General features: G+C 31.1%; 1 protein-coding gene across 1 annotated transcript in view; it reads left to right on the plus strand.

The window, feature by feature from the left end:
• NT1 (Neurotrophin 1) overlaps nucleotides 1–14893 on the plus strand; it is a 128899-nt gene that overhangs the window by 81059 nt on the left and 32947 nt on the right. Inside the window, exons 3-4 of the mRNA XM_075377537.1 lie at nucleotides 10520–10628; nucleotides 12388–12618. Coding sequence (XP_075233652.1) covers nucleotides 10520–10628; nucleotides 12388–12618 — 340 coding nt within the window. The remainder of the gene's footprint in view (nucleotides 1–10519; nucleotides 10629–12387; nucleotides 12619–14893) is intronic.

Below are 14893 nucleotides of genomic sequence, written 5' to 3' on the forward strand. Positions count from 1 at the left end.
AAAATATTCGTGACTAGTAAATACATTAACACATTCTGGTTTGAAAGTAAAATAAAACATGATAGAATTAATATTTCTAATACACAACAAAAAATTAAAAGAAATTAGCGCAGCTTAAACATTTAAAAAATAATAATTACCACAAATTGTTTAACTGTAATTAATGGTGGAAATACTTGAATGTTATAAAATACTGTACAAAAATTTGATTACTTGTTTGCCTCATATAACTGCACTTGTGAGGAACTCAATTTTGTAATTACTAATGTTCTAAGAATAAGTTCACTCATATGTTTTATAGATCATCTATTTGGGTATTTATTTTATTAAAACGTAAGATGAACATTATGAAATAATGTTATTGGTCTACTTTTTTATCAGTAAAATGTGTAATAAAAGATTATTAACGGTTGCTTACTTTTTGATCACAAAAAATACACAACCGGTCCTTCTTGTTTAAACAAGAAATCTTTCCTATAGTTCTTAATCAGATGTTTCAATTTATTTTTATTTCATTATTAGATATACAAAGCGAGTGAAAAGTAGGGTGTCCAATATAAAACGCAAACCATCAATCACTCACCCATGAAATTTCAAAAGTCAAGCTTACTCCCCTACTCGTTACTAAAATGGACTCGTCCAACATCTGAACATCGCGGCGACGCAGTAGAACACTACCGATAGTAACAACAATGCAATCATAACGTTCAGTGTATTGCTAGAGACAAAATGGTGTTTTCACAAATGAACATGTTTTCATTGTTGAGTCGTACTTCAGTACGAAATCAGTGGTTGCAGTGCAAGATTTGTTTCGCCATAAGTACCCAGATAAACCAGCTCCTAACAAAACATCAGTATTAAGGTTAGTTGTAAAATTTAGAGAGACCGGTTCTGTTAATAACAAGGAACACAAAAGATCTGCGTCAGTGTTGAATACAGATACAGTCCCTGAAATCAAAGACCGATTACTCGCCTCGCCAAATAAATCGATCAGACATTTGTCTGCTGAAATTAATTTGTCCAAATCAACTGTTCATCGGGCGACCAAACATTACAATTACGACCTACGCATTCAAACGGTTGATCAACTTCTTGAGCCCGACAAAGAAAAACGGCTACAATATTGTCAACGGTTCCGTCGATTTCTGCGTGAGGGAATTAATGTTATGGATTCGTTATTTTTCACAGATGAAGCACGGTTTCATTTGGATGGCTACGTAAACAGCCAAAACAGTAGAATTTGGAGTGCTGAAAATCCCCACGTTTATCACGAAAAACAATTACACCCTCAGAAGTCGGGCGTGTGGTGCGCGATATCGCGGAAGAAAATAATCGGTCCTATTTTTTTACATTACACCATTAATGCAGAACGATATCAGGATATTTTATTTCAGTTCATTGCATTCTTGGAAGAGGAAGACAGACACTGCTGGCTACAACATGACGGTGCGACATCGCACTACACAGGTTCAACTTCTGATTTCGTCGAGGAATTCTTTGGTAATCGTGTTATCGGTCGAGGCTTGTGCTCACCAAGATCTTCAGATTTGACTGCAGCGGATTTTTTTCTATGGGGTTACCTCAAAGAAAAAGCCTACAGCAACAAACCACGAACACTTGAACAATTGAAAGTCAATATTGAACAAGCTGTATTAAATATCCAGCCACAAACTTTGAAAAAAGTTGCAAGAAACGCTGTAAAAAGAATTGAGGCTTGTATTCAAGAAGATGGCGGCCACTTCCAACATTTACTCTAAATGTAAGGTAATGGATGGTAATAATAAATATTACATTTACATTTACACATCCTTTTTATTATTTCAATACCTAATAATATAAGGTTGGGTTGCGTTTTATATGGGACACTCTGTATGTAAACCCCTCAACAACTTTAGAAGACTGATACAAGATAGAATACTATAACTTTCAAGATAAGGTATCGGTCAACTACTTTACCTATTGACGAGAAATAAAATTTCAACCCCTTCCTGAGGCTTGGCTCAGGGGTTGTAACTCAGATATTATAAATGGTTAACACCCTTTGTGTGATAAATCATTTTAAGATTTTTTTAGGAAAACAAAAATGTATAATTAAAAAGTTGGTGCGAGCTCGGAATCCAAAACGGCGGCAGTTTCTTCAAATCGTTTGATGGTTTTTGACATTGTATCTCTTTAAATAGGGTTATAATTATTAAATGTTGCATTGTACAATTAACAAACTTCATTATAAAACTTAATCATCAAAGCCACCTCATATTTAATAGTGTGACCCTCTCTTGTTCATTAAATGACATGTTGATAGCAATGTTAGCAGGTTGCACAGAAAAGATTAATGCAGTAATTAATTACAAGAAAGGTAAAAAAAAGATGTAGAAGTGGCTTACAAATGGAATAAAGGTAGACAGAATTAATTAACTAACCGATCACAATAAATTCTCATAAGAATTTATTGTGATGCTAAATGTCAACGTTAAACTGAATAAGAACTCAGCATGATAGGTGCTCCTATTTCATGTATAAAGGGGGTAAAACACTGATGCCTCTTTGCGAGTGTAGTGAAAATCAAAACGTTAACCACATCACAGAAGTTTGCCCTAGGACAGCTTATGAAGGGACTCCTGAAGATTTCCTGATGGCGACTCCAGAATTTAGTAGTTTGTATTAATTTTTTAGATGTTTGTTTGTAATTTTTGACTGTAATTGGTGTTTTGTCTTAGTTCCATGCGCTAAATAATAAATAAATCCCATAAGAAGCTAACAGTGTAGCAATGGAACACATTTTTACAACCATGGTAAGAGATCAACAATGATTGATTAGCTGATCAGCATGATTAGGTAACAATATCTTTTTTTAATTAGTTTTTAAATTGGAACAAAAACAATTTTTTGTTTAAAAATATATTTTTTTATAATTTAAATTTAACTTTTAAAACAGATTTTAATTAAATTAGATTAAATTTTTATTTAATTCAGTCAACTATTTTTATTTAATTTTATTATTTAAACTTAAATTTAACAATTTTCAAAATCAAACTTTATCCCGTCGCCATTTTTGGTACATGTACAAACTTTTTATTTCTATAATTTTTCTTGTCTTAAAGAGAGATCTTTAAAATGATTTATCACAGAAAAGATGATACCATTTAAATTATTTTAGTTACAAACCTGGGCCACTCAAAGCAGGGGTTGAAATTTTATTTCTTGTCAAAAGAAAAAGTAGTTGACCTATACCTTATTCTGAAAGTTACAGTATTCTATATGGAACGGTTTTAAAGTTGTTGAGTGGGTTCCGTACTTTTGAATCGGTGTGAATATTAGCTACTCAAACAAATATACAATTATTTATAGGATAAAAAATTTTGTTTGAATTTATTTCTAACGAGATTATGTTAAATGTTTTGTTTGATAATATAGTAAGTTCATCCACAAAATATTTATTTATTTTTTTATATTTTGAATAGAATTAAAACAAAATTAAATCGTTTTATTATAGAATTATGAATTAAACAATAATTAACAAGCGTAAAATTTGCACTCGTTCCAAACAATAAACCAGTACGTAATTTTATTTTAAAAAACCTTTTCGTATACAAACATTTAAATAAAATACGTAATATTTCCTGGAATAATAATACAGTTAGAGGTGTAGAAAAAAGATAGCGGTAATAATTAAACTATGTAATGCGGTATGTAATTAATTATATACATAATAAAAGTTTGTTTATAATAATTAAACAAATTAAATTACATAACACAGTATTAAAATATCCTGATACGATTATCTATAAATTGAATTAGAAAAGAATAATAACAAGAACAGCAATACATTTCCTAGTGACCTGTATTGTATAATTACTGTTATTAATTTTTTACTAAAAACACTTAGATAATTTTGATTATTGCCTTACCATACATTTGACCTAGGAATTTCCTAAATAATAAATAAAAAATATATTTTCAAATATTCCTATAGATGAAGTCATTAGTATTATAGCTGATAAATTCTTAATATGATCGTAAATCATTGAAATGGTCGTAATTTTGCGTATATTAGATTATGTATAAGTTTGCTAAACATTACCATAAAACAAAGCTAGTTTAGAAACAATAATAATACCAACAAAAAAAAAACTAAACTAATGATGGGGAATCCAAAAACTAGTATATTGTCCGAAATATTTTTGCAACATTTTGACTAAAATAAAGCCTTGAGAAAAAAGCTAAGAACATAGTTGTTTCTGATGCACGGCTTACACATACATATCTAAACAACTTAATTTAAAATATTTATCATTTTATTTAAATATAATATTTGTTCGTTTATTCAATTCAATGATTCTAACTAAAGCGCGCGCGCATAACATATTTAATTCGCGCGGATGTGGCGGTACTAGCGGTGACGTTCGGTACTAACTAAACCAATGTAATTTCACAAGTTACATAGAACAAATTTCGCTTGTACTGTCGGCAGACTGGTCTAGCTGTGAGGCTTAAGCACTAGGTACCGAGTTATCCGGGCGATCGAGTTCGAGACCTATCCAAACCAAGTTACTTTTTTACTCTTTAAATATTATACATTAAATTCTACCGCTCGCCTGTGACGTCACAATATAGTAGTAGTTTAGAGCACTTTTTTGGGGTAGGAATACGATTTTGCAAAAACATTTTTATTTGCAAATAATATTATTTTTTAGTAATGAACAAATGTGTCTACGAAAAATTTATCTTAATTAAGCAAAATCTCGAGATACTGAGGGTGTCCGTGCTTTACAGCCTCATTCCTTTGACTTTTTAAGTTGAAAATTTAATAGCATCAATGTCCCATACATAGAAGTAATCTGATCAAGTTTGGTAAAAATATCGGTCCAGTTGTTCTGGAGATATAATATGATTTAGAGGCCAACACCTCTAAACAACACCAGTTAGATATTGTACAAACGTACATACGAATATTAACATCTGAAAAATTTCCATCCGGTTTTATGGTTTTTTTTGGGTTCCTTAGATCTCAAAAAGTCCAAGATCCAGTGAAAACCGTGTATGCCCAAATTGGATAGATTATAATGCTTTCCTTTCTAGAGTTATAGCGCTATTTAGACGGGAAAGTAAAAATCATGATATTGTCGTATATTGATGATAATTTTTTTATATTTAATAGAAATATACGTAATAAGCCTAATAGTATGAAGAGCCTATTCAAAAGTTTGAACAGTAATGCAGAGTTTACTTTTGAAGAAGAAAGAGATACAAAACTTAAATATTTAGATCTCACCTTCACTTGAAATGATCACAGATTGGAATTCAGTATTTACAGAAAGCTTACTAACGTGGATATAATAACAATAGATAATAAATCATACCGTCCGATTAGTCAAAAATTGTAGGCCTATAGGGCTATGTTCAATAGAGCCTTGAAATTACCAATAAGCCATGCACATCTTTTTTTCCCCCTACATCCCCGAGCCGGACATCCAATTAAGTATACTCGGGGAAGTGTCCTTTCCGGATCTTTTAATTGCCTGCCTCAAATCTCCGGTGGAAGAAACCAGCCTCCCCGCCGGAAACCGGGTCTCGGTCTTTCCTTTTGCCAGCCTCAAACCGACGGCGCAGGAGCTGAAGCCGCCAAAGCGTATCCGGGAAACCACACCGCCGGCCGGGCTCGGTCTTTTCATTCAATCACACCTAACGGATCCCAGGAGTCCCCGCTCCATCACGGGAACCCACACACCAGGGCATGTGAGCCCTCAGGAACAGGGCTGTCCGCCCAGCCCTGCTATAAACTAAAACCCTCAGTATCCCAGTCATCTTGCATCATCTTCTTTTATTCTGAGGACTGCTCTTGCAAGTATAGCAAAATTATGCCAGTTTTCGGACATAGCCTAGGGCCACTCCTTCAAGCCACGCACATCTTAAATTTGAACATAATTACATAAAGCAAGTAGCAATCTTTAACGGTTATCGTGTAGACATGGTAGATAAAAAAGCAAAAAAATAAAAATGTATAATCGATTAAGTATAAATAAATATATTCGCAGAATAATATAAATATATTACGTAATATAAATATATTACGTTCGCAGAATAGTAATGTAAGGGACAAAAAATATATGCTATTTAACTACACGGCCTGAAACTTATAAAATTACAAATTTACTCAGAAAAAAGAATTGGTATGCAAATAGCATATAAAATTAATAATAATTCAGTAATGAAAATTAACAAAAATATAAGGACAACGGTTCTGGTGTGTAGAAAATAACTTGCTAATCGTGTCATAGTGTATATGCTTGGCAATAAAGTTTTAAATTTTGTCAGCCAGAAAAACCAAATTATGCACGTTACATTTTGAAAATAGGGCATGAATATACCGTAACTGATAAACTATAAAAATAATAGAAGCTTGTACAATACGTAAGCTAAAAGTTGACCCTCGCCAACAGTTGGCGAGGGTCAACTTGTCTAGGGTCAAATTGTCTAGTAGTCAACTTGTCTAGGGTCAACTTGTCTAGGGTCTTTTTTGCATGTCTAGTATACTATTCATGCAAAAAAGCATACGTCGCCTGCTCATATTCATTTGATTTCATTTTATACGTTATTATACACGATATAAATTTATTAACTCCGCGAAGTAATTTATATGCATTTTATTTTTGTCCTTGTTTTTTATTTCACTTTTATTTTAAATGCAAATAAATAAAAATATTTATTTTGACTTGCCGTAGTGGAGAAACTGTTACTCTGTAAGGTGTTGTTAAATCTTCGCCGACTTCGCTTGTAGATGAATAATCATCACTGCCTTCATCACAACTTTCTAGTAAATTGATAACAAATTCTTCTTCAACATCATAAATATTCTTTCTCCAAACATTCATCTTCTTGTTTTTTACATTCTCACATATCGATGACCAGTCTTTCTCTGTTATATTAGACATATTTTGTTCACATAGCGTAATGGCAAGCCCTTTCGACTATTCGTTACATCATCAGGAGAAAAAAATATTTTTAATTAGTAAAAATATAGTCATAGCAAATGTTCGTTCGATTATATTTTTTTATTTTAATTATCTTATACTCCTAAAGATGGCATGAATAAATAAAAGCGCTCGAGAGAATTTTTTTAATTAAAACTTTTTTTAAAAGAGGTGGTAGTTTTTAACTAGCTGATGAATTAATTAATCACAGAAGCATATAAAAATGCTTGTACGTGAGAATGTGAACATTGAAATCGAATGTGAATATTGAATTGTAGCGTATGAAAAATGCCATGCCTGGCCCAAGTTTGAACACGGACCTCCAAATGAAAAGCCGAATCGCTACTATTTCGCTACGGAGATCGTTTTTTAATTATTAATATTTTGGAGTTAATATTTATAGTGTGACTGATAAATCACTCTCTCTATATACTTGATCAAACGAAACAAGATCACGATTTCTAGTTTAAAACTTAATTGTTTTGACATTTCGCTCTATGTATTTATATTTTAAATTCAACCAAAAACAATAAAATTTTTAATTTGAACATTTCCTGAATATCTTTTTCATCAAAACTGATGTGGTTTTGTATTCTTTTTTTTATAATGATGACCCAGCAGTTAATTCGGAATACATGCCAAATTTAATTTTACAAATATTATTTTTCTGCTTAATTTCTATAATAATATTCAACGGAATTTTCTTCAAAAATAATCTTCAACATTATTATGAAATATAAGACTAATAATTAAAAAATTCTTTTTTGTAATTATATTTTTATTTTTAATGATAAACAAAATGTAAAAGCTCTATTCCTCTAAAGATCTACAGATATATATATTTTTTTATTCCTAACGTGTACGTTGCAATCTGTTCAACTAGTGAACAATAAGCAACCCCCCCCCCCCCCCGCCTAAGATGAATGAGATGAAGGACATGTAAATGCAGTGCAGTCTTGTACAGACTCAGATCGACAATTCCTGAGATGTGTGTTTAATTGAACCCCAGCCACCAACGTACACCGGTATCAACTATCCAGTATTCAAAAACTAACTTTAACTAGGATTTCAAACTTAGAACCTTCGACTGTTAGAACCTTTGAACTTAGAAATTTCGAACCTTATTATGAAAATCAGCTGTTAAGTGATTTACGACAATGAGTTTGCCATTAGTCCAACCCGGTGGGCTACATATGACATTAATAAATATGTTACATAAAATACTAATAACTCGCTTTTTACAACCCACCGAGTTGGTCTAGTGGTGAACGCGTCTTCCCAAATCAGTTGATTTGGAAGTCGAGAGTTCCAGCGTTCAAGTCCTAGTAATGTCAGTTATTTTTACACGGATTTGAATACTAGATCGTGGATACCGGTTTTCTTTGATGGTTGGGTCCTCAATTAACCACACATCTAAGGAATGGTCGAACTGAGAATTTACAAGACTATATACTTCATTTACACATATATTGTTAATAAAGTATTAACAATATATGTTAATAAAGTAAAAATTACGTCAAATCTTTTTTCTTTTAAGAAATGCTCAAACAGAAAAAAAATATAATAGTTTTCAATTTGTCTTTTAACTTTGATATTTTGAAGTCGGTGTAAAATTAAAGATTAGTAATCAATCCTGTAGTAGTGGTTTTTTTTTTTATTTTTTTTTAGTTTTTGACTTCAAAATGACAATTGATAATTTTTTTAAAGAAGAATTAGAAAAAGAAAAATATTTATTTATGGCCATTTTTATGTAGCTTTTACGCTTTAATTTATTTCTTAAAAATATTTTTTATACTTTTTTGTTTTTTAAATAGCACTTCAAAAATCACGGTGGAAATAATTAAAATTGCTATGAATTACCCAACTTGAAATTAAAAAAAAAATAAATGTTGATTTGGTATTTAAACATTTACGTAAACCTTTACATAACAAACATTAAAAAAAAAATATAAAAAAATGAAATAAAGTTTTTTCAGTACTAAAGTAATTTTTTTAAAAATACACAACATATTTCCCAGAAGTTTGATTTTTCAGTTTTATTGTTGTAAATAATAAATTTTATTAAATTTCTGTATCTGTTTATTAAATAAATCACTTAGCTAAGCTTTTATTACGATTTCCAAATATGTATTGTGATTATAAAACAAAAAATAAATAGGAAAAGAAAGAAAGATCTCATTAGCCGCTCAGAAAAAGTTAATAAATAAAAATATTTCATTGACAAAGCACTGTAATCATAGTGTTTTTATAATCCGTATTACTTACCACCCAATTTTAAAATACTTCAACCTAATTAGATACGGCAATTTATTTTATTTTATTCTACGTAGACCATTCAAAAACCGGTTCTGTAAAACTTTATGTAAAATAAATAAAAATAATAATCATTTTAACACTCCGTAAACTTTTCTCAAATACAGAGCGTTCGGAAACGCTCAATACAGAGCGTTACTGCGTTACAGTACAATACAGAGCGAATACAGAGCGTTACTGTCCAGTATGCTTTAGAATTATGGGGTACTTTGTTCTTTCGTCGTTATGTTGGTTGCCCTGCGGGTTCGTTGGGCGTTGCTCAGAAACAGACCATTTCGTCAGTTGTAGAGTTGTGATTGAACGTGCTTCGTTTCGTTACGAGTTGTTTCGTTTATCGGAATCAATAATTGCGAGAAACGTTTCTTTCGGTAGAGTAACAAATTTTTCTCGTTGAACACGTCTTTTGTGAAGGTGACAAGAGGTTTTGTGTAAAGTTTTCAAGTACTCCTGTTCCTCCCCGCAATGCAGTTCAAACTTTTATCGAAAACTTTCTGACAACACGTTCTGTTGCAAACGCTGATCAAGTGGAAGACCACCTAAACTAAACGAACAGAAGCTGTTTGATATTTCGGATGCAATGGCTGAAAGTCCATCAAAGTCAATACGTAAGTTAGCACTCCCCCAGATTACTTTCTATAACCAATCGGGTTGGTCTAGTGGTGAACGCGTCTTCCCAAATCAGCTGATGTGGAAGTCGAGAGTTCCAGCGTTCAAGTCCTATTAAAGACAGTTATTTTTATACGGATTTGAATACTAGATCGTGGATACCGGTGTTCTTTGGTGGTTGGGTTGGGTTACACTTCATTTACACTCACACATATCATCTTCATTCATCCTCTGAAGTAATAACTGAACGGTAATTCCCGGAAGCTAAACAAGAAAAGAAAGAAAGATTTACTTTCTATGGGAGGCAAGCATTATTTTTTAAATAAAATAATGATCGTTATTATGCTGTTTTAACAAACTTCATTAGTCAATTAACAGGATTGGGAATCAATCACGTTTGATTCCACCAATTTGGATCCACAGCGCACGCAGCTAACAGGTCAATGACTTTTTTACGAAATGTCTTTGTAAATGAATCATTTTAAGGAGTATGTGGCCTGCATGATCTTACTTCCCCAGATTACTTTTGTATACATAGAATTTATTTATACTATAATACAAATAAATTATAATAATAACGGAAAAAATATTAAATAAATTTTAATTTGTATTCTTTGTTTTTATTCCAGTTTAGAAGGAGGTTCAAGTAAAACTGTTGAAGACAGGAAGAGAGATATAATGAAAAAGGTAGTAACTGCGGCGATGCTAAAACCGGGTGCGAGACAACGATTGGCGCAAGTAAAAAATAATACATTATTTTACTATTTATTTATCAATAATTAAAAAAATTAATAATAATCGCAAATTGGACAATAAGTATCATTTATTTAAAGGAAATTTATTAATCTAAAAACAAAATTTTTAAGATTGTTTGGAAATTTATTTATAAAATAATCTTTTAAATTAAAAAAATAAATATGTTCTGATTTGAACAAATGAAGGTAACATTTCGTTTATAATCAAAGGCTTAATATATTTTATCTAATAAAACATTAAAAAGTTAATATTTGTGGAGTTTTTAATGTTTAAAAACTTAATAGCCGTCAGTTTGGAATTTTTAAAAATAGAATTTTCAATTTTTTTTTTAAGTTGATGTTGGGTTTATGTACACCAAATTTGATTTAAATATCAGTCAGTTCTTAAGGGATAAATATTTTTAAAATAACACACAAAATTACGAACTGAAGGAAAATTAAGCGAAATAAGGTATTTGTCCAACATCTTCCGGGGCACTATGTATAAGATTTATTATAGAAACCTTTACTATTACTGTTATTTGTACGAAGAATCAACTTAATTCTTTTAATTTTGTTTTATTTATTATTATAATCGTTTTACTACCCATTGCAAAATAGTAGTTAAGTTGAATTAAAAAAAACACTTAAATTATATCAAATTTCGGGATTTTCAAGGGATATGGGCTGAATAAAATAAAAAAGCTGAATAAAAAAGAAAATTATAATGACGAGTCATGAGTGAAAACTATCAGCAATCCACTACTAAAAGCAGCAAAACTAACAAACAAACCTGTAAAGGTCTAGACTACTATGTAAAATGTTTTCTAAAATTTATTTTGATATTAAAAACATCGCATAATATTAAAAATATACGCATATATTTTGAAATCAATGTAATATATAATTTTACGTTAATTAAAAAAAAAATTATTTCCAAAAACTACAAAAAAAATATATATATATATATTTCTGGCATACGATCTGCAGAAATTAAAAAATGAACAAAGACTGGTAGATTTCAATCTAACAGAATTTCTCATAGCACCCTCCTCACGCACGCACGCACAAACACAGACCTTGCATCTGAAAATATAAGTAAAACAATGAGCCATTTTCAGTGCATTAGTAGCAAAATGTAACATAATGAAGCGTAGAGATATTATTACTGGGCGAAAAAAGCGGACGGATAAAATTAAAAGAAATTAGCAAATAATATAAATATTTTTGTTATTCGCTATATAATTTCTTATTTATTATTTCATATAATTGAATTTAAAAAATTAAATCTAATAATTGCATCAAGGAAGCAATTATTAGGCGACACGATGAAGTAAAGGACTTTTCGGGGAGTTATGCAAGAAAGAGGTATTAGTAACTCGCTATACGATCTAGGTATGGATCGTAAGAATGTAAGCTAAAAATATTATATCGATTATTTTTAAATAAATTTCATACATTCTAAGTTAATTTAAAAATGTAACAATCAATAAATTGAAATGGTAAGATTCTTCCTTTTTTCGGTTCAAATTAAAATCAACCCAAAGGATTTTTCTCTCCAAAGTCAGTTGTATGATTTGATAATATGGATGCCAGCCTTTAACAATATTCAAGAGCTCTTTGCCGTCCACTTTCTTTTTTTCTCTACCATTCCTTCAAGAAATGAGGGTTATCAGTACGAATGATGCAATAAATGACAGAATCGTTCCATTCGTTGCGTTACCACTACTTCAGTAATTATATAAATGAATTTATGTTTACAGGTTATGCCGATATTACGTACAATGTCTGGACCGCAAAGATTGGCATTAGCTGCTTTAGTATCTGCACAAGTTATGGCATCTCCTGAATCACCGGCACTTCCAGCAGTAGACCGTTCACAAAATATAACATCAGAACTTATGCTACCGATTAGTATGGATATTGCTACAATGTTTCGTGGTCTTGGTAGAGAGGATATGGCGAGAAGTGCAGATTACCGACCGCATCATGATGTTTGTATAATAAATATTTCTTTCTTTTTATGAATAAAATGAAAGCAGGTAGATCATTTATTTAAAATCAATGGGCCTTCGTTTAATTGAGTAATTACTGGCTTTTCTTTTCATTTACTGGCTTTTTCAACAAAAAAAAACTCACAATTTTTTTTTTTTTTTTCATTAAATCTCGCATCCTTAATTTGACTGCTGACATTCCCGATTTATGAAATTTTGCACAGTTACTTTTGCAAACATCCCCCCTTACGGGGGTAAATTAAGGGTGCGGGTGTAAAAAAATTGCAAAATCTGCAAAACGGCTATGCAGGGTTTCGGGGGGTTCGCAGATCACAAATCCGATAGCCGTTTGACATAAAAAAGTGACAAAAACTTGGTACAGGAGTTTTTGTGGTTTCGAATTTGTCATTTCGTCATCATTTATATATATATATATATACACACAGATGATTTTTTAGCGGGCAGTATGTTGAGACACAGCTCCTGACGATTCACTCGGCTCCGTACCATTCACACAGCTCCTGGTAGTTCACTCGGCTTCGTATGATTCACATAGCTCCTGACGATTCACTCGGCTCCACACCACACGGTTGATAACTCGGCTTCCTAATGTGTGATAATAATCTGACTTAAGTATGACTAAAAAGAATAAAGCAAGTTTTTAAAAATTTGGAAAATTTTTTGTAATATTATCGTTTATACAACACGGCAAGAACAATAAACATACTATATTTTAAATCTTTCATGTTTTGATTTTTTTTTAAGAAAAATAAAACAAAACAGTTATTAAGAATTTACTCCTTGGGCAACTATGCGTACGTCGGACAGTCTAGTGAAATCAGCTGTAAATCATAGAAAAGCATATTTTTGTTTACATACTAGCCGGTGGGGGCTCGCATCGCTAGCCAGAGGGTTCCGCCTCTTGGATCCCCACAGTATTCGTTAATCTCATGGTAGTGAGAATAATACTGATAAATAGCGATTAAAGTATTCAAAATTTAGAGAAATCTGAAAAACTAAATTACAAAAGACAGAATAGTAGTAACTAAAGTTAACACACTTTTTATGAGGAAAACTTCACAACCTAACTTTGTTTCCATGGTGACAGAAATTTTTTATTTTTACATATATATTTTTTTTTTCTTTTTTTTTTCTTTAATGAATATCTTTGAAAACTTCAGCACCACGGGGGCTAGGGCCTCGATCTATAGATTAAAGCCTTTCCTGTGATAACAAATTTAAACTGTAAATTTGAAAGCAATCGGTCGATTGATTCTCGCGTGATGCGAGAACATATAAATAAACAGACAAACAAATTTTCGGCTTAATATACAGTGTGTAATCACGAAGTTCTCTCTGGACTTTCATAACTTATTTTACTGCTGAAAATAGTACAAAATGTTCATATAAAAATATGTCCTAAAATGCTTCGTTTGCAAGTTAATGCTTCGGATTTCAGCTATCCCGGTGAGGTCATACTGAAAATTTTAGAACTTTAATTAAGAGGCAGAATTTGTGATTTATTATAGATTTTGACCTGAAAAATCGAATAAAATAGATCCCAGAACCTATCTGCAGCAAGTTTTGAGAAATCTGGGGTGAAAACCAATAAACTAGAATAAAAGTAGCCAGTTTTCTTTATGTTTGACGTTCAGTAACTTTATTAAATGAGTAATTAACACACAAAACATTTAAACAAAACTTGTCGAGAATTTAATTCTAAACAAAATGGTATAAGATAAGTTGAATAAAACAAAGAAAAATTCGAATTTTATTTAGAAACAGTACATTACTATATTTTTCAAAAAAGTACTTATTTAATGTACACAAAAACCAAATTCAAGTTTTGTTTAAAAGTTTTAAAGTTTGTTTATTACATATTTTATAAAGTTATTGCACGTCAAACAAAAAAAAAATGGTATTTAAGGGTATTTTACCCCAATTTATTGGTTTTCTCCCAATATTTCGTAAAAATTACTGAGATACGGTTTGAGGAACTATTTTATTCGATTTATCAGATCAAAAACATAAGAAATCACTAATTCTGCCCCTTAATTTAAGTCCTTTTTTATTCTTTTTTTCCTTCTGTTTAGCCTCCGGGAATCACCGTGAGGTATTACTTCAGAAAATGAATGAGAATGATATGTATGAGTGTAAGTGAAGGTAGTCTTGTACAACCTCAAGTCGAATATTTCTGAGATGTATGATTAATTGAAACTCAACCAATAAAGAACACCAATATCCACGATTTAATATTCAAATCTGTATAAAAATA

The sequence above is a fragment of the Lycorma delicatula genome, chromosome 10 (assembly GCF_047948215.1).
Source record: "Lycorma delicatula isolate Av1 chromosome 10, ASM4794821v1, whole genome shotgun sequence".
In the NCBI taxonomy this organism is placed as follows: Eukaryota; Metazoa; Arthropoda; class Insecta; order Hemiptera; family Fulgoridae; genus Lycorma; species Lycorma delicatula.